The 23,760-nt window shown below is 35.0% G+C and overlaps 1 protein-coding gene and 1 long non-coding RNA gene across 5 annotated transcripts in view; both read right to left on the bottom strand.

Moving 5' to 3' along the window:
• Positions 1-7,352: 7,352 nt before the first annotated feature.
• LOC122530476 (rotatin) lies at positions 7,353-16,436 on the bottom strand. Of its 4 annotated transcripts, none has more exons than XM_043657481.1 (29): positions 16,202-16,436; positions 15,951-16,135; positions 15,651-15,794; positions 15,403-15,554; positions 15,028-15,286; positions 14,789-14,947; positions 14,603-14,701; positions 14,023-14,544; positions 13,712-13,932; positions 13,391-13,628; positions 13,109-13,318; positions 12,806-13,012; positions 12,549-12,722; positions 12,341-12,476; positions 12,044-12,268; positions 11,705-11,966; positions 11,438-11,613; positions 11,108-11,350; positions 10,806-11,029; positions 10,430-10,723; positions 10,109-10,340; positions 9,850-10,018; positions 9,564-9,760; positions 8,782-9,494; positions 8,458-8,662; positions 8,152-8,360; positions 7,941-8,081; positions 7,742-7,871; positions 7,353-7,670 (listed from the first exon to the last, which is right to left on the bottom strand). In XM_043657481.1, the coding sequence occupies exons 1-29, from the start codon at positions 16,236-16,238 to the stop codon at positions 7,402-7,404; spliced, it is 6,432 nt and encodes a 2,143-aa protein (XP_043513416.1). In that variant the 5' UTR covers positions 16,239-16,436; the 3' UTR covers positions 7,353-7,401. The 4 variants fall into 4 exon arrangements, with proteins under 4 accessions (XP_043513416.1, XP_043513415.1, XP_043513414.1 ...); XM_043657480.1 differs by having other exon boundaries at positions 8,152-8,363; positions 16,202-16,433; XM_043657479.1 differs by having other exon boundaries at positions 8,152-8,363; positions 15,403-15,794; positions 16,202-16,434.
• A 4,429-nt stretch (positions 16,437-20,865) lies between these two features.
• The window catches only part of LOC122530479, an 11,262-nt gene continuing 8,367 nt past the window's right edge, over positions 20,866-23,760 (bottom strand). Inside the window, exon 3 of the long non-coding RNA XR_006307021.1 lies at positions 20,866-20,889. This is a non-coding gene — a long non-coding RNA (uncharacterized LOC122530479). The remainder of the gene's footprint in view (positions 20,890-23,760) is intronic.

Below are 23,760 nucleotides of genomic sequence, written 5' to 3'. Positions count from 1 at the left end.
CGATATGTTTGAAAACAACGCGATATCCACGATGATATCGCGGCGGTTAAACAGGAAAAGCACCGATGAATGCGATCGGTCACGCCATACCGTAATTTACGTACAATTCGCAGAGAGAAAACAATGGCACCCGCGATCTTTGACCGTCTTTCGAGACAGTTATTTCAGGCAGAATTGCATCAATTTACTTCAGCATCTGACGTTTGAATAATTGTTCAAGCTAAGCTGCACTTCCGTACTAAGAACGAAATCATACTTTTTTTTTTTTTTTTTGGGTTGTTTAATGTTACGTCAATCGCAGAAATCATTTTCCAGGAACGTACTTTCAACTTATGCAATTGAGAGGGTATTCTGGTAATTCAGTTTAAAAAACTCAATTTTTTTTTTTACATTTTCTCAAAGTACATGCTTTTGAAAATGTCCATGTACAAGGATTTGTTTGAATTTGTAAAATTAGCAAAGTTACAGATGTTTAAATCGGTGTACGTAAGTATGAATATCTTTGTGCAACGAGTAACAAGAACTTCAAACGTGCTTTTCACAAAAAATATTTTATTTTATAATATTATAATATTTTTATATTGTTATTATTTTATAATATTTTATTTTTTGTATTGCTCGATTGCTCGTAAGTATGAATATTTTTGTACAACGGGCAACAAGAACTTCAAATGTGTTTTTCTCAGATCCATACTTTTTGAACTGGCTGATATCTCATGTTTCAGTTGACCGATTGACTTGAAATTTGGAGGAGATCTTCACCGGATGTACCTTTATCGCATGAACCATGAATTTCAAAATCTGATGTTTTTTTCTATTTTTTTTTACCACCCAAAAGACAAAAAGTACAAGGAAAATCGATACTTAAACTTCAAAATGCTGCCATTTTTTTAATTTTCGAAATTTCGCTGTCTCCGTGGTTCATACGACAGCCATATTTATACTAATTAAGATGCATTCTGGTTTTTTAGTTTCAAACAACCAGGTGGACCGGAATCACGTCAGCCATTCGAACCCGTTTTTAAAAATATGCTTTACTTAAGGCTGTATAATTTCCACAACTTTCATTAATTTCGTTAAAAAAAAAAAATTGTAGATACGCTTTAAGTATGAATAAATCTGTATGTGAAAACTGCGTACCAAAATGTATCATGGTTTCCTTAGAAAAAAGTCCCAAAAAAAGTCGATTACCAGAATACCCCCTTAACAATAAGCGTAGAAACGAATTCTTAAGGGACACGGTCTTTGATATTATCTACACTTTCTTCACTTAGCTGATGCCTATGGAAAATTACCTGCGGACGATCGATAATCGTTTTCGATGAACATTATCGTGGGTTGTTCAAAGTGTAGAGAATGAAGAGCTCGATGGAGTCAAAGCGCAACTAATTAATTTCGAAATTTTTCGTCGGTCCCAGATGAGTCTCTATTAGATAACAAGATTGAATATTACGTTTCGAAATGAGTTTTATGCAATATTAAAATTATAAAATTATAGAGGGAAATCGTAGAGAAAAATCGTTCGAGTATATTTGAGCATGTATTTCGATCATTTTTATCCGATGAAAGTTTCACCGATAATTCTTTTGTTTGTATGTTTCACGACCCACGATGACGATCAGGTCACCGGTTTATTATTTCCGCTCTGATTCTGTCTGACGTAGGTGCTTTGATTATAATTATTAAAAATAGATGCCCGCGAACCTGCTGTTAATTTTCACATATTCGTGGTCTAACAATAATGACTCATCTGTTGCTTGAAAACTAGACGAAACCTTATCTTCGACATTCTCTAATCGATCTTTGTCTTGATAGTGATTTCAGCATCCTTGCTCGATGCCTTCTCTCATCGACAAACGAATTTTCTATTCGTGAATTATTCATTTAATTTGACACATGTTTGCATCCTAAAAAACGACGGATAATCATAAATCTTGTATTAATCACTTAAAAGCGTCCAAGTATTATGTTAAGTCCATCAGATTCAGCTTAAATCTCAATGTAATGTATGCGACTTTGCGACGCTATTTTAATTATACAAATCTCGCAACATGCTGAACTGGATTGCGCAGTTTTGATAGAGGTATATCGCTATCGTTCCAGCGTAAATTTATCGTTTTTCCTGCCTTTCTTTCCTCCTCCCTTATCTGAAAATATTCTCAAACATGTAACGTCATAAAAATCGCGTGATGCGCAGTATATATATATATTATGTTCGTACGATGTTAGAATTTTTTTATAATCGTATCATCAATTACTAATATTAGATGACCTCTTACGATAGGCTTAAATATCATAACTAACATAATAAATAGTAATAACGATAGTAGTAACAGCACGCCTTCGATGAGCCCTCGAACGAAAGATGCTTTCTTATTTGTGCGTTCTATTAATAAACGCAGAGAGGAAGAGCTATTTGAAATTCAATTCGATCAATCAATCGAGCTTAATAAGAACGAATCAGACAGAGGCGCAACCAGTTCGGCGTGCATTTCACGTGGAACCTCGTGCAGAGTACGGCCCAACAAGTGGATACAGTACTGTGGAAAAGTCTTCCAGCCTCTCCACTAAACGGACGCTGTGTTCTGCTTTTGGACATTTAATTCATCAATTCGTTCAATTATTTTAATTATTTCGTCAAATTATTCGTTTCCCCTTTTGCGTGACGCGTCTATTTTGTAACTCTTTGAACAGGAGTCTTTGGAAAGTTGTAAGTTGATGCAGATAGTCGAGGACTTTTGCACGACACTGTCAAGCTCAATTGCGACCCATTATATAAAGCCGTGTTCACGTTAATTCTGCAAAGATTTCATAGAAACCTTGAGATACTTCCAGCCTTATTAACCCAGTCCGCGAGCTCGACAAACAAATCCACTTATCAAATAATTTCGCAAGTCACGCGCCATAAGAATCTTTGAATCTTCCAGCTAGTTTTTGTAGCTTCGCTATACGACTCCTTGTCACTTCGGTTCGCCTTCATTAGGACTTCGAGTAAGGGCGCAGTTTCGTTGTCCACGCGATGCAGAACACTTCGCAGGTTTCTCCTTTTCACGCAACGCGCTTTAAGGGAGTAATTCTGGTACTCCGGCTTAAAAAAAATCAATTTCTTTTTTTTTTTTTTACATCCTCTCAAAGTATAAACTTTCGAAAATGTCCATGTACAAGGATTTGTTTGAATTTGTAAAATTAGCAAAGTTACAGATGTTTAAATGAAACGGTGTACGTAAGTATGAATATCTTTGTGCAACGAGTAACAAGAACTTCAAACGTGCTTTTCACAAAAAATATTTTATTTTATAATATTATAATATTTTTATATTGTTATTATTTTATAATATTTTATTTTTTGTATTGCTCGATTGCTCGTAAGTATGAATATTTTTGTACAACGGGCAACAAGAACTTCAAATGTGTTTTTCTCAGATCCATACTTTTTGAACTGGCTGATATCTCATGTTTCAGTTGATCGATTGACTTGAAATTTGGAGGAGATCTTCACCGGATGTATCTTATCGTGTGAACCATGGATTTCAAAATCTGATGTTTTTTTTCTATTTTTTTTTACCACCCAAAGGACAAAAAGCACAAGGAAAATCGACATTCTAACTTCAGAATGCTGCCATTTTTTTAAATTTTCGAAATTTCGCCGTTTCTGTGATTCATTCGATAGCAATATTTATACCAATTAAGATGCATTCTGGTTTTTTAGTTTCAAACAACCAGGTGGACCGGAATCACGTCAGCCATTCGAGCCCGTTTTTAAAAGTATGCCATAGCACCCAAGGCTATATAATTTCCACAACTTTCATTAATTTCGTTAAAAAGAAAATTGTAAATACTCTTTAAGTATGAATAAATCTGTGTGCGAAAACGTATCATGGGTTTCCTTAGAAAAAAAAATCTCAAAAAAGTGGATTTTTACAAGCCGGATTACCAATAATACTCCCTTAATCGTCTTAGGAGGAATTCGCAGCATTTGACGCAATAGAAAAGAATATTCCGATATTATTGGCGACCAGAGTCGGCGTAGAATACACGTAACATTCTTGCGAGTAATAAATGCCACCAATCAGAACGAAGTCTCATTAATATGTATTGAAATGTCGTTAGACTGTTGTCAGACTGCCGTCGTCGTCAGGCCGCGCATTTTCATGCATTTATGTGCAATTTAAAATTTCCTCGTGAAAAAACCGAATCAAGTGCACTCCAAGTGGCTCGTTGCTCGATCTCGTGTTCCTCCTCCTGAGGCTAGGCGCAGGAAACCGGACTCGCTTCAGATTGTGACACGCGTCAGAACGAGAGAGAAAAGATGTTTCTTCGTTCGTTCGAACATGGTTTGCTCTTTCGAAGAACGTTTCAAATGTTGTTTGCCCGAAGAATTTGAGCGTACGACGATCGAAATTGTTCGTCCAAACAAAGGAGAGATACTAGAAACGAGCACGCTCTCCACAGTTCTTCTCATCGATGATCGTGAAACACGGTGATCGGCGAGAAGCGTGAAACCAGCGACCTTGGATTTCGATGCGATGAAAAGGGGGGGGGGAGGGGGAGGGAAGGTGACACGAGTGGAAAGAGCCTGATAAATCCAACAAAAAATCGCTGGGAACACGAGTATCATCGGGTATCTTTTCTCTCGTTGACGAACGAAATCTCGTGCGTCATTGCTGCGCGCGCGTGTACCGTTACGATATTCGTTCCTCGCACGTGGCCGAAATAAGAGGAAAGTAAGGACGTGCTAACGAGATCACAGAGGGCAACGTGGCTCTACGTAGTATTGTTTTACTGTTTCATCGTGGAAGACAAACGAGTCTTCTTTCAATTGGTTTTCCAAGCTTCTCAACTCTTTTCGACGCTTTTCTGGTTTCTATATGAAAAAAAAAAAACCGATCCTTTTGCCTTTTTTCACCCCCTTGCAATCTGTCTTTTATTTCCTCTGCCATGTACTTCTAAATTTCTTTATACTCGAGCAATCCTTCTGTTTTATCGTGGCACGTTTTTCTCTCGCGATATCCAATCTTGACAAAAGATCCCCTTGTTCCTCGTTCCAGGGGTCCCACGAGCCAGCTCTTCTCTCCAGTTTCAGCATTTAACAGCACTCGGCGCGCCCAACCTGCTCCCAGGGTCCGCACATCTTTGGATCAACAAAGAAACTTTTCACAATGCATACACGCACTTCTTTAATTCTAGAGATATTACTATATATTTTTTATAGTAATATTTAATAATTATTATGTATATATAGTAATATTAAGGCTTATTATGTATTTTAGATTTTAATTATCATGTATTTTATATTTATATTAACACATTGAGGACGGTACGCTCTGATAAACATACAGCCTGTATTTCCTTGTATTTCTTTGAATTATTTAATATGTGATTGAAAGGGTTCAAGAGAATGTATAGCATTTAACAAGTGTATTGTTTTATTAACAATTAAAATTATTAGTTATTTTTCATTTTAGAGGTGTTTTATTAAATAAAATGAAAATACCCTCTAGTAACGTTTCCTGGTGTGGAAACGATTTCCTTGCTTCTTGAAAAATTATATAACATTATATATATATAATATAAATTATAATATAATATAATTATATATTATATTATACTATATATATATAATATATTATAATATAATATAATATAATATAATATAAATTATATGTAACGTTGCCTACAACGCAAAAAAAAAAAAAAAGAAACAGTTGAAACTGAAAGACGCGAATTCGCATCTCCTGTCCACAATGTGTTAACACGAGAGACTTTCTTACCTCATCTCTGGCGGCCGCGCGCGCTGGTCCCACGGGTCTCTCTCTCGGCGAGGTCCGCCGAGTCTGGGGAACAGCGGGGCGCGGAGTATCAGGTACGTGAACGCGGAGGTCACCATTGACGCAAATCCATTTGACGGTCACGTGACCGGCCGTGCTGGAACACAATGCCGAACGCGGCGCGCACCGACGCCACAACAGTGCACCACCACCTTTCATTAAATCCGCTGCTTCGTGCGTGCGTGCGTACGGAGGGGCAGGCAGGATCTTCGTCTTAGAATACAGCCCACCCACGCTATCAAATAATAGCCAATTAACGATCCACCGTTTGTCGAATGTCAATCGGACCTTTGCAGCAAGTTCCGTCCATTGGCAGATCAACACTCTCTCATTTATCTGATCCCTTCGCTTCTTCATTGAAATTAAAATTAAATTTTCATTTACTCTTTCAGCCGTAGGACCTTGCTCGTTTTATCCAGTTATTTAAGATTTTGCATGCTAGATTTATGGTAGGTTTAGGTATTTCTGACGCAAGAACGCTGAACGTTTGCAACATTGGCATAATTTTATAATAATTCCATGTAAGTCTCCGGGTCAAAATTCTTTCAATTTTCAAATATCCGAGTGGCATTTTCTACGTATGCAAGCCTTACGTGTGTACGTGACATTAATTATTTCTTGGAATGTTAGACATACAGGAGACTCGTTCGCACTTGTTTTGGGAAGAGAAAGTTAGTAACAGGATCAAACATTTCTGATTATTAATGAGTGAATATCTTGTGAAAGATATACATAACTTATCCAGTAGTTTTTAGATAAATTCCTCTCTGAACGGTCAATTTTTCAACGTAGAACAATTGTTTTCGGTGGCTATCCTGCATATCTTGTTGGTATTTCACTTCGATGTAACAGGTGAGGATCGTTATTCCACGATGCTGTTAAGCTGTTACAATATTTGCGAAAAATTCTTTAAATTTATTTTCTTTAAAATATTCCTGTTTCGATGATAAACTGTTTTAAATGTAACGTAAAGAATTTCTTGTATTTTTAACAATTCACACGCTTAACGTATTTGCAATAGTTTTGCACTGAAATTACATAGTATTCTTGTGCCATCTTCTCCTTCCGACTTTTCTTCCTTTAGAAAGACTATTTTCCAATTGTTTTTTCTTAAAAAAACGTTTCAAGTTATTACGTGTTTATATAGCTTTAAATGATTGCAAAACAGTTCTTCAATATTCAGTAAATATTGTCATCGTCAATTTATCCGCTATTTAACTTCTGAATATCACACTTTATTTCATTAACGTGTAATACGAGACGCGGGCATTATAAGAATTAAGTCGCATTGTCTTCAATCATATTGGATGTGTGCAAATGAAACTCGAGAAACAGATGTCGTTAGCAGAATGAAGCAACTTAATTTGTACAAAGTCATATCAATTAATCTACAGTTTAATACTCATATTGCATACCGCTATATTTTAGTAATTGAGTTTGATGATATTATTTTTTTAAATTATTAAATATGTTACAAAATATCGCATTTAATAATTGTAAAAATATATCTGCAACAGCGATACATATATGCATATACTTATATTAAAAAATTTCTATGTACAATTACTTGATTTTAATCAGTCTTAGTATCTGCTGGACTAAGGATTTTTAATATATATTGTAGCATTTTAATTAGGTCCTCTTCGTCCTTCTCTTCATCCACGTTCAATAGTGTAATTCTACCTAAAGCTTCTTGTATACTCTGTGAAAAACCAGCACTTCGTATGATTAATTTCCCTTTTTGATTGTTGGACACCAGAGACCACAGCATAGACCCTGCTATTCTAATTTCGTCTAGAGTACCATTTTTAAATATGTCGTGCAGAACGTTAATAAAATCCACTGAAATGTTCGTGTCGTATTAAAAGAATCATTTAAATAAATAACGTGATACTTACTAGATGCTAACTTACCTGAGCTGAGCAATCGTGGTCGATTAGTCGTGTTAAACGCGAGATTACGCAATATGGAGATTGCAAGAATTCTATTAGAGGACGAAGAATATTTTGACAATTGGAACAAGACATCCAAGCCGTCGACAGCCTGAAGAAATAATCAGTATACGCGTATAAAAAAGAAAAAGAAAAAAAGAATTAAAGTATTTGATTCTACCTTTGGCACACATAATTGACCCTCTTCGTAGTAAGTGAAGTCAATTAAGAATTCCAAGCAGTATAATTCAACGAGTGGCCATGGTTTTGCTCGTTTCGTAGTAATTGGATGTATTTTCGTAAAAAATTGCAGGAGAGTGCTCTAATCGCAGGAGATGCATATCAATGTACGAATGTTACTTTGGAGATCCATACAGCGTAATTATAATTACCTTTGAAATTGATACTCTACATTCGTGAACGTGTATTGCATTACGCAACACGTGGAATGCAAAGTGTAGTTTATGATTGTCAAAAAATTGACCAGCCTTGTCGATTTCTTTACAAACTAACTGTATGATCACGTGTATAAGCGCGAGAGTGTTGGGAGTTTTTCGAAGTCCTGTTCCTGGCAGGATAGTCGTTAACGTCAACGATTGTGCTGCTAAAAAAATTAAATTGCTAAAATTAAACAAGGGCATCTAACAGCTACTTCATTTGCTTAGTAATAAGTGTATATATTTTCACGTTAACAATACCTGTGGTACACTTTGTAGTATAGCTTGCCAGCAATTTCAAAGCGGTGGTTGAAACTGTTTTACTTAATGCAATCCAAGCCCATAATTTATGTAATACATCTGCTAATCCAGCTTTTGTTAGAGCTTCTTTAACAACTGTACTGCCGTACGTGAAATTTATTAATAATATTAAAATAGCATTCATATCGAGTAGCAATGGATGAATCTGTATAAAAACACGGGGAAAACGTTCATTCAGCTTAATACGCAAGAGAAGTGTTGGGAAATTCCAACATTAGCAAATTTCTCGGCCGATCGCTACGTCAATAACGTCAATCTAATTACCTTTTTCTCACGATCGATTTGATTTTTGAACAGTTCGAACGGTTGTAAATTCAACCTGACGTATGACTCTTTCAATATCATTAAAATGGTTTCAGGTAAATTCTCTTCCAATGCGACCTTTTTCGCCGTATTTGACACGCATAATAAATTTGTAAGCGCGCTTATGATCAACTCCTTGTCCTCGTTTAGTTTCTTATTCCTCTTCGATTTGTTGTAATTATAAGCTACAAATAAATGCAACAAAACGTTACAGAGCTCTTCGCTTATAGCAATTTCGTTCCTTTCGATGTCACAAATTGGAGGATCCTCGTTCCCACTTGACTTTGTCGAACGTGCATTGAAGCTTCGTAGAGAAAGTTTATTAACGTCAGATATAATTCCTCTTAAATTATTTTCATTGTCGTTCGACAATCGAGCTAACGGAGTATCTATCACTAATTGTACTGAAATGCTGCTCTTTCCTAATGAATCTTTTTGAATTTCTTGGGAGAGCAGAAATGTGAGGCAACCTATAGCACTGATACGAAGCTGTGGATTAGAATCCTTCATTGCAATACAAATTGACGAGAATACAGTTTCTGCACCACGCAATTCTAAAGCGGCCTGTATCGTTTCGAAATGTTGGTTTTCCGTTAAAGAGAGTATGGCTATAAAATTGAAAACTTCGGTCCAGAGTTTATTTCGCAAAGATATCAACTGCGACGTATCGTTACCTGCATAAACATCATTCGTTTTACATAGGGTTTATTATGAAAGTTAATTTCTGTTCAATTTTCACTTACAGTATAAATCAATGTTTAGAAAGCAAAATAACATGTAAAGTGAGTCAAGGGAAAAGCTAGCTATAAGAGCGTATTCGTTACTGTTTGTAATACAGTTTGTTAAAACTGTGCAAATACTGCTATACATTTCCAGTATGTCGCAATAATGTGTTAAATTTTTGTTACTTTCAACATCATTAGGAATTTCATTAACGCATCTACAAAATTATAAGCATACATTAGAGAAATGTGTTGATTTTAGGAAAACAAATATTAAAATGTTTCCAAACATAGATAGTTTAATTACCCAATTAAGTATTTATCAATAGAGTGCTCATAAATTTGATGAACAACATCTTGTTTTCCTAGAAGTATTAAGTTGTTCAGTAATCTACATATAGCAGTAATCAATGATGGTGTCGCTACCAATTGTAAATAATTATCCATCTCAGTAGTTGCTGATTCTCTGATGGAAACTAAATATAATTGATTAATATTTATATTTATGTTTCACTTACAAGTCGTTTCTAACGTTTTAAATAGTAGATGTTAAAAGATACACATACAATTCTGCAATTCATCTTGACAATTATACAAATGTGAAATGGTACGCGGTACCAATGACGTACAACTCGACTGTACGCTGTGAATGGACGGGATTTTCCCAATCTTTTTTTCTTGATTATTATAGTCCAAAGAAATAAACATAAAGACGTTAGAACATAGTACACTTATTTCGTAATAAATGTTGTTTTGTTCTACATATATTAAAATAGAATTTGCTTTCAGAGAATCCATCTATATAAGTAAGTAGTGTCATATTTAATTTAAGATTTATTTTCCATAATGAAAAAAAAAAGAAAAGAAAAAATGTAACATTTACTTACATACTGAAAAACGATAGAATTGCAATTTTTTATTAAACTGCTAAGTACATAACAAGCTTGCTCTCTAACAATACATGATTCTTCTCTGCTGGCAATACATTGAAGTAATGTCTGACATAATTCACTGGGTGCTAATGCTATAGAATTTAATAGTTGCGAAGCTGTATGCAAATTATTCATTAAACCTGCTAACAATTGTAAAGCAGATGCACGGACTAAAGGATCACGATTTTGCCACAACATGGGTAACCAATTTAACATACGACCTTCTTCATACCAAAATTGTACAAAAGTCTAATAAAATTTACAACATCATTAACGACATCGCTATGAATAGCTAGAAATTGCTGTGAAATACTTGATGACATATACTTACATTTTTGTTAAAATTTATTTGCATTTGGTATAACAAATGATTGAGACATATAATAGAATTTCTAGTTATAGATAGGCCCATAAAGCTAACTGTTCCAGCCCCATGGAAGGATATAATCAGCTCGATTAACGTATTACCTAATGATATCAATAAATTTTTAAAATTTGTCCAATGACACTTTCCAATCAAATATGTTAAACATGTTAATAACCAATCAAGATAAGCTGTAAACAATTAATTTATTTTTATTTAAATGAAAATATGTAATATCACATACATGAAAAAAAAAAAAAGAAATTCACCCAAATTATAAAAATGTTGTTGGTCTCCTAAACATAAAGTAGAGATAATTAATTCGATGAAGTGTAGCCAAACATTTTGATTTTCTAGAGTAGATTTTTCTGCTTTTCCTATAACTGAGCACGTGCGAGCTAACTTCAATATGGATTGATGTACATTTTGATTGTCTAATTCCGAGCTTTTTAATAATTCAGCCAGCGATTTAGTTATATTTGTCATTATTTTATTAATCCATTCATATTTTCCTAGTTTATGTGAGACGAATCATTTTTAACTATGTTTCAAACAATACATAAATAATGATATAAATTCTAAATTTGTTTAAATTTTACCATTTTTTGTAACATTAATATAGAGTTGTAGAAAACTTAAAACTTCAACGAATAAATCACAATCTTCTTTACTTGCGGGATGTGAAAGTAAAAATCGCTCAAACGTTTGTTCCCAAGGTAATAAACTTATATCCTTTATTTCTTGGCACTTTTCCATCTTACATAACTTTATATACCTAGAGAAAAAAAGAAAAAAAATTATCAACGAATTAAAAACAACTGTTTATAAGCAATTAAATTACAAACAATCATTAGGAATGTGATTACATTGTAAGAAAGTCAAGTGCGCATGAGACTGAATCATGGGTAGTTGAATTTTGTATATTGTACAGTTGTTGTTGACAACAATAGTGAGGAAAGCTAAAACGTAGGACTAAAAATTCGTTTTCTAAAATTTTTAGCTTATTCGACACATCAGAATCGTGAAGATCATTTAAATTTTTCCAAAGTACATTTATACCATCGTTCCATTCCCATATCCAATATTGTCTTATAAATGTTAACACCAGTGAGTTATTGCCATGAAGAACTGAAGAATATGAATTAAATTTTAAAAGACACAACATTATCATATGTAAAATGTTTAATCAAGAGACTATGATTTACCAGAGATATCTGATCGTCTATGCCTACTTATTTTCCAATGCGATTTACAAAAGAATGGTAATTTCATCTTAGATACAATAATATAAGGCAAAGAAATATTTAGTTGATTATAATTTTCTACATATTTTTCATTTTGTCTCATGATGCATTCATTATAAAGTAATAAGCATAATAACTGTGAACCATCAATTTTAATACATTCATTGTCCGAAAATAGAAAAAGACCTAAAAAATATTTCTTAGTAATGTGCACAAATAAAATTCGTCTGCTTGAATATATTTCTTTACTGCACTTACTTCTGATTATATTTGAAAGAACGCTAATGCGAGTGGACAGATCATGACGTAAAGAATATTCAGTAGAGGCTAATAGTTTTAATATAGTAATTATGGGAATGACAGAATCTGGATAATTCATATATTCTTTTTCAATCTAAAATTGATGTTAACTATTAGAGAATTAGAAAAATTTTTACGAATTATATAGCATATTATGTAATCTTACCAGAGCACTGTTAAATATGTTTAAAATTAACGACAATCCATTTTCAGTAATGAATAATTTGTGTAAAGAAGAATCTGTAAGCATAACGCTAATTTGTACTAAGGCTGATTTACGTATTTTAGGATCGACATTTGGCTCATTTAGCATTTCAAGTACTGATAATAAATTACTTCTCTGTAAAAATTTGTATATCATATGTGAATTTTCCAATACACTGAATGAGCTTTAAATACATAAAATACATAAAAATTTGTAACCTGATAGTTGCCCTCAGATTTTTTAAAAATTATCTGACGATCAAATATACAAAGTGAGCTAAGGGGTAAATCATGTAATGATGACAATCGTGGTAATTTCTTAACGGAATCCTTTTCTTTCCCAAGTAGCCAAATCAATCTACAAACGGCTTCATCTCTAATATCCTCATTTGGTGAAAATAAGAATCTTAAATTACCTTTGAAAACCTTTTTAAATGAACACATTTTTTTTATACTATTTGAAGATTTACAAATATAAAAAATATAGCATAATATAGCGTATAACAGCAAATCGTATACTACCTCGATATATGGTAACTGTATATTACTAGAAACATCAGGATCAAAGATTTTTGTTACACATTGACCTAAAGTTGTAGAAGGATGAGCATGACACTGTAAAAAAGGCAACGCTGGTACTATGGCTTCTAGTGACTTTAACCATCCATTTTCTCCCATTTGTAATCTTCCTTTCAGTATGTAAACTAATATTTCTTCGGAAATTTCCTTAATCTAACAATAGAAAAATATAAAAGATTGTTGTGTATCACTTAAGTTAAATTTACTTTAAATATTTTATTTTACCGTTTTATCATCGTGTGTTGCACCATAAGATATGATTTCAATTAACACAGATGATTCAAATAAAAATGCCAAATTTTCCCATGATAACTTTTCTCTATTATATTCTACTCCTAGAATATTTTTAACTAAAGTATAACATTCAAAGTATATGGCATATTGTATATCAGTATCTGCGTTTGCTAATAAATTTAATATTAATTTTATAGCTAACGTATGGTCTTCTTCACTTAAAGAATATCTTAAAAGTTAAATAAATTATATTTTAATAATTAAGTTAGTTTAATAATATACATATATATAAAATTTTAAAAGAATTCATACCTATTCATATTTTGCAAAAATTCGACAATTTTCTTAATAATATTAAAATTTTTATGATAAGGTAAACTCAATTTTGAAGCATACAACATTTTTAAAACTTCCGAATGAGGTGAATTATGTGTGTTTTTTATTAAGAATATAGCTGCTTGCATTGATTTTAGGATTATCTTTGTTTCATCAAATATTTTAACGTACATAATTTCGTCATTACCTTGAAATTGCTATCCAGAAAACAATAAATTATTAGACCAATATTCATTCCATTCTATATGTTACCAATATTATTGGCCAAAAAATTAAAAGTTACTTACACGGCTATATTCTTGTAACGTAGAGTGTAATTTTGGGTATAAAAAATAAATAGCAGCATCCATTGTAGCTACACATATTGATGTTTTAAGCGACTTAGGGAAGATAATATCTGCTATTTCTAAAGGAACTATGTGACTTAAAAGATTCATTGTAATAGTTATAAAATGCAAATACGTTATCCTAAAATCATCCATCGTGCTGTAACTTCCAAAATATTCCAAGACATCTCCCAACATGCCGAATAATGTTTTCATGTCCTCGATTACTTTTAAAGCAACATCATCGTTACAAAGCCAAACATTTGGCATGACACTAACGATAAGCAATTGTACCAGTTCGTATACCACATCTGTTATGTATTTAATGTTTCTTAATAGAAATGCTGAATTGTCGGACATACTTAATTGAGCTATAACACGTTTTAAAGTATCAATGCAAAAGGTTGGTATCAGCATTTGCTGTAGTTGTAAAACAGAATCATCAATGTTATCTGACGCACTTTGACTTCTTTCACTTGTTCCCTATGCAACGTATGAAAAATCAATAGATACATAAATATGTTTTGTAAAGCGTACTTACAGTAGATTGATATGCTTGATAATTAACTTCTGCAAATCCTCCGTCTGGACTATCTCTTGTTTCAGAAGAAGAATAATTACTTAACTTTTCCACTAATAACTGAAAGATATATTTTTTATTAATACATAATGCTATATATACTTACTCAATACAATCAAATATATAATTTGAACTGCATTTATTTACTTTTTGCTTTTTATTTGCAATACATGGCTCACAGTAATAGTAAATTCGCAGTCGTAAAGATCGTGTTAATTTGTAAAGTGTTTTCAATATCATTGATACTACATTTTTAAGATTGGCATTCATTGTATTTGCACTAGATTCTAAGAGATCATGCAGTATCTGAAATTTAATATTATTATTAGATATCAATAAAAGTCAATAAATACATATTGTTTTGATAAAAAAGATTAAACACTTACAAAAACAATTGTTGGTCTTTGAAGAAAAACTTCTGCTGGAAAATCCTGCATCATCACGTTTGTTATAAACTGACACGTATGTAATATGAGATTTGTGTCTGAAGTGTTATTCAGAGTTTCTTCAACTGCTGCTAAGACACCTCTGTCTGACATGACTAAAGGTTGCCATGGCATTATTAACCATTTAATACCACCTTCTGTAGCTTTGGATATTGGAGTTCCTTCTCCATATTCTAATGTTAAATCAAATGGTACTGTACTACAAATTATATGCATTAGGAAAAAGATCATAAGAAATTTGATACAAAATAAAATAAAAAGATTACATGTACGATATCATTATTATAGCATGAAGAAAATATTTAAAATATTTACCTGTTTAAGGTTGAGGTAGTAGCAAGTATGTCTTTAGATAAGTTAAAATCCTCTTTTCTATATGTTTTATTATTTCTATCGTATTCATGATCTTTTACCCGTGTTCTGTGCCCATCATAATCAATAAATTCTATTCCTGGAGAGCTAAGATCCTTAAAAAGAAGTTTTACACATTGTTTTGTTGCATCCTTATAAATATTACAAAAGCAAATATATAAATTGATTATTTTTGAGTTTGGTGGTATCACCTCAGGTTTATCTGAATTAAGAACAGCCTCTTCGATTTCATTTAATTTTTCATGCCATTCTGAGCCTAATCTTCTTCTTAGTTCGTGAAGTTCATTTTGAAATCTTAGTTTACCAAATGTATTTAAATAACCTCTATCATCTGTCTTACAAAGCATACATACATTATGAGCGTTAAAATAAAATTTTATTTATAAAATATTGTAATCTATTAGCACCAATTTCGGATTAGAGACACAATTGTCGTTTTTAAAAAATATTTCAATTATTGATTCATGGAAACAGATATCATTTGTAAGTACCTTCAACAAATGAAGTAATAAATTTAGAACCTTCTGTATTTCTGAGAAGGTTTCAAACGAAAACCAATTAAATAATTTTATTATTAATTCCTTTCTCACGGCATCGCAGTCACAACCGAAACCAAGATCGTATTTCGAAATGATATTATCCAATGCTCTCAATCGTATCTCCTCGATATTGTGACCTGGAAAGATGAATTTTCGGCGTTTTTTCTCTTTGATATACCGTACAACAAAAAATTTACACTTACTTAATTTTTTCACGTGTACTGCTAATATTCCACTCATATTTGACGTTTGTTTAATACTGTCACATTTTAGGTTATCCGTTCCAAACGTTTTGAATATTTCACCGCCAAATGTATCATGAGCATGTGACTTTAGCTTCTGGTTACGTTCTTATGAAAAAACAAACTTTAAATTTATATACAGATTTACATTTTTTACATCGTACAAAGAACAAAGAATATTTTTGTCAAATAGAAAATTATCGAAATATTCGTTTAAAACTATCATTCGTTTCGTATGACGATTTTCAACGTGTCAATGGAGATGCGATTTTAGTTCGTTCGTGACCACGTGCCATCTGTCGGTAAAAGTGCGAAAGTAAATTGAAGCGTAACGTCAACGTACGCTCGTCTATATATCTCGTTATTTAAATTTCCCGCGCACGCGCAAATCCACGAAATATTTGTTCAATCGAATTTGATGCAGTATCAACACGATATAACACGACTTCGCCGGAGGAGAAGCAGCTCCATGTTCCATGATTTTCTTCAGGGACTCACTTCACTCAAGTGAAAAAAACCGTTTTGATACTTTTTGATATTCTGAAAATGAAAACTATGTCGTTTTATTGGGTTGGTAGTAAGTGACAAGTAACCAACTCGAGGAATTTGACAGTAATGAAGAAAAAGAAAAATCGTTCCCTAATGTCATCGATTTGAGATTAAACGCAGTTTCTTCGTCTTAGAAACAGAGTCTTCGAGATGCGAAAGTAGTTGGCGAGAGAACAAATGGACCTGGTTTTACCACAAATCGACGACACGATAGGAGACAACGATGTTTCGAAAGGACCATTTTAATCACCTCACGAAATTTCAAGGATAATAATTCGAAGCACATGCCTTCCGCTAATGGGGGTCGGTGTGTAGGTATTGCAATCGCATTAATCTCACAACACTGATTTAGATAATTATGTACACGTCATTTAACTGCATATAAACGTACAAAAGGGATTAAAAACTAATCATCGAATCGTTGGTAATCGTCTCGGGAGCTCTCTTCTCGACTTCTTCGGATCTTCTTTGTATTCTCCCCGTTTTCTGCTCTTGTTCGCCCAGCAGGTACGAGTTGCTCGGTTCACAGCACGAACTAATTATACAAAATATAATATTTTCCTTTCATTGAAACAAACGCTGTACACACTTTAGTTAACAGAGTCTGCGGAAGTGTCCAAGACGGCGAAGACGGTTAAAGCAAGATCGCAAATTACCTTCTCTCTTTGAACATTCTGACAAAGTTTGTTCGAAATTAATTTCTCCAAAATAAAAACGCGTCCGAGTTTCTGCAATTTAATTTCTTTAATCAAGTTGTAAATCTTCTTTTTATTTCTTTTTTTTTTTTTTTAGATTCTGGTAAATGATGTCTCGAGTATGCAGAATGAAAGAGAGAGAGAAAGATAACATACTGTGTATATACATTGCTTCATCAAGGCGTAAGAGCAAGGACCAATAAAAAGAAGTATCCCTTTGAAATTGTCAATTTAGTTAATTTCGCTTGCACGTCGTTTACAATAATTGATTTTTTTTTTTTTTTTTTTTAATAAGTAACAACCGATCTCTTTGGTTCGTACGCTGCGATACATACAATACAGTTACAAAAAGGTACGTATATGTATATGTGTTAATACGATTAACCACTTGCGCTGGCAACTGATTGCGGACCATAACGAGTGACCAAACCGTATGCAACAATTCGTCGCTTTCTTTTTGAACTCGTCGGTATGATATCACTGGATGGAAGTTATTGATAAGTAATAAATTTATTATTTTGCCTGGGTTATACTTAAAATTGAGAAAACGCATTATAATATATTTTAATATATTTTAGGACAAAAAATTGTCTACGTGCACGTCATTCCAGCGCAAGAGATTATTAAGAACACCTGCAGCTGTGAAATCTACCGGCTTCTGCCAGCTTGCTCGCTATCTGGCAAATTAACAGGATGTTTAAACGTTCAAGCGATCGATGAAACGAGTACGAACGTTATTGCTTTCGGAGTTTCCGTTGTTCTAAGTAATTATTCAGTATCGTGTGCATCAAGCAACGGAGGAAACATACGAACGTAACAATTGCCAATTTGGCCACCTTTGTCCTTTCAAGCTTCATCGTGTTGTTAAATTTAGAAAATTAAGCGAGCCCAAGTCCATGAAATATTTCTTTGGTACTGCCTCTTTCAACGAGCAGAAGAAAAGAAAAGTTAAAATTCAAGTGTGGCACGAAATTTCTAGATTTAGCCAGTGCTTGATGGAGTTTAACGCGCAACAAAGGCCACGATGTCACGGCAATGCGTCACGGTAAATGTCGAAACGAGTCGTGATTGTATCTTTTTCAAAATCGTGAAGTGAATGGATCGCATTCGTTTCACGACGATGCGACAGCCAGCGACGTATAAACTTGTGTCGATGTCTAATTTCTCCCTGTTAAGGGTGTTTCTCAGGTCATTCCTCCACCGCGTCTCCATTGTCCTTTTCTCGAGGAAATTATGGTAATTGAACTTTGTCGCTTTTACCGTGTCAAAGGCAAACCGTTCGAGTTGATAAATTCGTTGATACTGCTCGTACAATACGACAACGTACGTATGTTGGCAGATGCTTACGTAGTTCGATGTATTTCGTAAAGATTAATGAGCTTTTACTTTTTTTTTCTCTCTCTTTTTTTTCCACTAGTTTCCGTGCCACGGGTATACTCGGCTGACAAAGATTTATGGTACATAATCCTCTTCGGATTTGGCATTGATGTTTCGACAGAAGGCAATTCGCGTTTCGCCCAATTGGTTCCGATTGATGGCAAAGCAAGCGTGATCAACGATAAATTGAACATGTTCCTCGGATAATTGTGATTAATTAATTCTTGGCCAACGTGTGCGAAACGCTGGCCGATCGACAGAACAAAGCTTCGTTTCGGCTAACGAAAAGTGTAAGACGACACCGAATATTTATGTATACGTCGAATATTCACGCTAAATTATTGCGACGTGTCTTTCTCTTTCTCTCTCTCTTTTTCTCTCTCGTGAAATCGCGAAAGGAATCTATCCGATTTGATTCTGTTGAATAATAGATGCATCATAAATTTCACGGAATTGCAAACGAATGATAATAATAAATTTCGTTTGTACCTCGAGCGCGATAAATTGCACTCGGGGTAAGGCAGAAAGCTTCGCGATTAATCAAAACGTATTCATTTGGCCGGCAAAGAATTTCCTTCGATTCAAATTCGGACAAAGGTCGAACGTTTCTTAGATTACTTAAAGATGAGAAATCACACTTTGACAAGACGCGTTTTCGCAAGGTGCTCGCACGATAATAAACGATACTTGCTTCATTTCGTTCTTAAATTATCTATAATCGATCGCGAATGATATATATATATATATATATATATATATATATATATATATATATATATATATATATCTACGCGTTTTTATCGGGCACGTTTTGCAAACAACGCAATGGAGATGCGGTAGGTGCGCTAATTGTTCGTTCGTTATTTAAACTACATAACTATCAGTCAACTATGTATGTACGTGTGTCTTTAGGCTCGTTCTACGCAAGACAACTTATTGCTTTCTGTTGCACATCGCATTAGTTTTACGCGTAACTAATGCCGAGGATCACGCGTGACAGACGCGTCGAATAATTACGCTTGTTGCAGTCGGGACGAGGAGGAAAAAGAAGCCTCTTAAAATTCATCGTCGATAAAATACCTGATAAAATATAAATACAAATACAATAATCATTTGTAATAATTACTGTAGAAATTGTGCGAATTTTCTGCTAACATAATAACTCTGTTGTTATTAGATGTCAGAAGAGATAACTTATCGTGGCTCTGGCACACCAATTATTTCGAGCTTGCTTTCATCTACGATGATTATGTTGCAAAGAGTACTCTCACGTATGTAAGACCCTGAGTGTCAGTATCGATCAAAGGAAACTTAACAAAGAGAAGTGTCAATGTTCAATCTTGGCCAGCAGAGCTAACAATTTGAGAAGAATAAACGATTTCAACGTAATTTAATTTCGACGATCCGTCACAGGTGAACGAGGTATAATTTGCAATAAAGCACGCGACACATGCAATGAGCGTAGACGATTTAAACAACGACACGTACGTTCGTTTCAACACGAATATACACTTGGAGAATGACGATGAACCCGTAAGATCGTTCGTCGCGTCATCGTATTTAACGCCAATTGATGATTCTCGTTTTTTTTTTCTTTTTCTCTTTCTTTTCTTCGTCGGTTACTCGGAATTTCGTTCGCTTCCAAAGACAAACGTTCGCGTGTTTCGCCATGGCGTATTTTCATTTGTCGACAAGGTGCTACGAGGTGCTTGCACTGTGTGTGTGTGTGTGTGTGGACACAGGTAATTCGATAATCTTCTTAACCCTTCGCGGCCTGGCTAGTTTAAACCGTTGAATCGATCGCCCACTTAAAATGGGATCGCTTAAGCCTATAGTTTAGTGAACATCGAAAGTTTCTACCTTTGTTTAAGAACGACGACAAGTTCCGGAGGGCGCGACTTCTCTGAGAGTCTCTGAGAAATTCTTTTTTTTCTTGCTCGTTTTCGTATTTTTCTTTTTCTTTTTTTTTTTTCTTTTTGAAGCTTTTCATTTGACGCAAGCTTGCTCTCTCTCTCTCTCTCTCTCTTTCTGGGGAGAAGGGTTAAGAAGCGTTTCGAATGAGGGGATTTACATCAGACAACGACCAGGGTCGACGATCATATATGCAGTTAAACAATCGGGGCCCGCGTCGCGGAGCCAATGACTCTCGAGTAACAACACAATAATTAGGGAATTGATAAGACTCCTGGAGGGAGGGGGCGGGCGAAGTAGCAACGATTCGAAGGACGCAAGTTCGAAGGAAACTAGTCGAACAGAGCTCGTCTAATAGTAACAGAGGATCGAGTCTCTTTCTTCCTCCCCTTTTCTTTTCTTTTCTTTTCCTCTTTTCGTCGTTGCTGCCTTCTCCCGCGCGCGCGCGTGTCATTATTAACATCTATCGAGGTAAGGAGAAACGTGGGTAAATCACGACAGGAAACACATACACGGTATACGCTATTATAAAAAATAATAAATATCATTGAAACGTGGATTACACGATCGGGAAACGCGGCACGCGGTCGAGACGTCGGCCTCGAGCCGCGTTTCCACAGTTTAACAATCTTAGGACATCGACAACGATATTATAATATTTCCTTACGTGTACGTGTAGTATGTTTGTCCAGTTGTCTGTTACGCGAGCACGCCAACCAACGTCTCGTTTCTTCATAATTTCGCTTCTAGATATTATCATTTGATTGACAGATATCGCTCGATTTATGATAAATCTCTGCGCGTGCTCGCCGAGTACGTGTAACAGTGTGTGTGTGTGTGTGTGTGTCATGTGGTGTATAGGAGAGTGGATATTATAATACGCAGAGAACTAATTGTAAGTAATCTACGACACTTTTTTTTTTTTTTTTTAAAATACTGTCTGGATCTTTGTCGATAGAGCATCGTCCTCTTTCATTCGGTTCAACGTTGCTTTACAGTTTTTTTTTTTTTTTTTTTTTTTTTTTTTTTTTTTTTTTTTTTTTTTTTTTTATGACGACGGTCGCGTGGATCACCATGATTTTTTCTTCTCTTTCTGTGTCATCATCTTCTAGATGTTCTCCGCTGTGTGTGTGTGTGTGTGTGTGTGTGTGTGATCCACGCGATCGTACGTACGCGATTTATCGTCTTAGCAAAACCTTAATCTCCTACTTACCGATTTGTATGCGCACGTGTGTATATATCATGTATATATATATATATCTCATATATACAATATATATATATGTATCAATTTTTGTATGTATATCGTGTATATAAGATGCGGTAAATGTGTAATAAATTAGTTGTTAATGTGTCGTTTCTTTTTTTCTTTTTTGTTCTTTTGTTCTCTTGTTCGCTTACATTTTACAATACACGTGTATACTTGGATCGCGCCACCAGTTAAGAACTAATGATATGTATTCGTTTTTTCTTTCTTTTTTTTTTTTTGAACTATAGCGCTTTTAGTTTGATATGGCCCTAAGGTAGTCGGTTCCGATCGCGCGCGTTATCTCGGGGAAATCGGTCCGAGGCGATTCGAGGCTCGATACATACTCTCGCTGTGTACATACGTGGCGGGGGGAGGTGAGGGGGCAGTCTTGCTTCGTCGAGTCGACGATCGCGAAATCGGCTCGAAATCGGGCTTCACTGAGTTCTCTTTCTCGGCAGGCTTCGCGCTCGACGCGCAAATGAAGCATCAGGTTCATTGTACAACTCGTTACACAACATTATACAACTCACTAAGCGTTTTCAATCGTCTACGACGATGTGAGAACGACCGAGTGTTCGGAAAATATTCTCTTTATAATCTATATAATTTGGTCTACGAATTTTTCTAGTGTCTTTCACGTATCTTCTTCCGAGACCGGTCGCTTTGATTACATGCTCCCTCTTTCTCTCTTTCGTGCCAACCAACTTCCAACTGCTATCCCTTTTGAACGAGGTCTCTACTTGACCGTAAAAATATTACGAAACGCAGATATGTCTCCATTCACCTTGGAAAATATAAATCTACGCTAGTTTCGATTCGGAAAAACTCGCCGAGTCTTGTTGATCTTTTGAAATTCTCTTCACTTTCGCCACTTCGATATTCTCCGGAACGTATAGGACGTAGAAAGGTCAAATATCTACAGCCAGACGAAGAAGGGAATAAAAATAGTAATCGCGGGACATCGTACCCGTTGATGAAATTAATCGAGCCGATATAGAAAAGGCAGAGGCGGGGGAAAGTGGAGGAGAGAAGTAGGAAAAAGGAAAATCTCGACGAGGGATTTCATTTGGGGGGTGTGCTCTATGGATTTACTGCACCGCAGGCTGCGTGCACGGAGGATGCAAATTTCGCCGTGGCTTGCCCTTTAGCGTTTTATCGAATCAACCTTCGGCCGATTAGGCGGACAGCGATTTTTAACGGGTCATCGGACAATAGCCTTTTGTGCACTGTCAAAGGCCAATCTCCCTCTCTTTCTCTCTCTCGAGGGGGGCGAGGGAGCTCGCGAAAACGCCAGCTGGACAAAAGTGGCGTTACGCTCACGGCTCGCCTCTTTCTCTCTGGCTCTTTTTCCATAAAATGGCCCATTGTTGTGTTTCCCTTCCTCCTCCCTCGGTCATTTTATTTTTCCTTCCCGGCTTTCAGACCGGCTCCCCTACCGACGACGCGATTCCGTTCTTCCCTCGCGAGTTTAGCGCAGAAATGAAATAATCCACGCTTCGTCTTTTCATCCGTTCGATGTTCATTGATCTGCGATTAATTTGCGCGATAATTTGCAAACGGTTTGAAATTTTATTTTCGCGAACGACCAGCGAGAAGTCACACATGTTTCTCTCTGGCCAAGAAGTTGGTTGGCTTGTTCTCGATATCACTTCTCGTTTTTTTTTTTTTTTTTTTTTTTCGAGTAGCATTCGAGACAGGGGGATGTTGGAAAGACCGTCCCTAACTAAGCAAATTGTTTT

This window comes from Frieseomelitta varia, unplaced genomic scaffold (assembly GCF_011392965.1).
Source record: "Frieseomelitta varia isolate USP_RPSP 00005682 unplaced genomic scaffold, Fvar_1.2 scaffold_345, whole genome shotgun sequence".
NCBI lineage: Eukaryota > Metazoa > Arthropoda > Insecta > Hymenoptera > Apidae > Frieseomelitta > Frieseomelitta varia.
This window is presented reverse-complemented; position numbering and strand designations above follow the sequence as displayed.

Excerpts from the sequence above, each read along its gene's own strand:
- LOC122530476 (XM_043657479.1), bottom strand. The coding sequence starts at position 16,238 with ATGAGTGGAATATTAGCAGTACACGTGAAAAAATTAA. Across the intron at positions 13,319-13,390 it reads CAACACACGATGATAAAACG|ATTAAGGAAATTTCCGAAGA; the intron begins GTAAAATAAAAT and ends TTCTATTGTTAG. Across the intron at positions 12,477-12,548 it reads ACATATTTAACAGTGCTCTG|ATTGAAAAAGAATATATGAA; the intron begins GTAAGATTACAT and ends CATCAATTTTAG.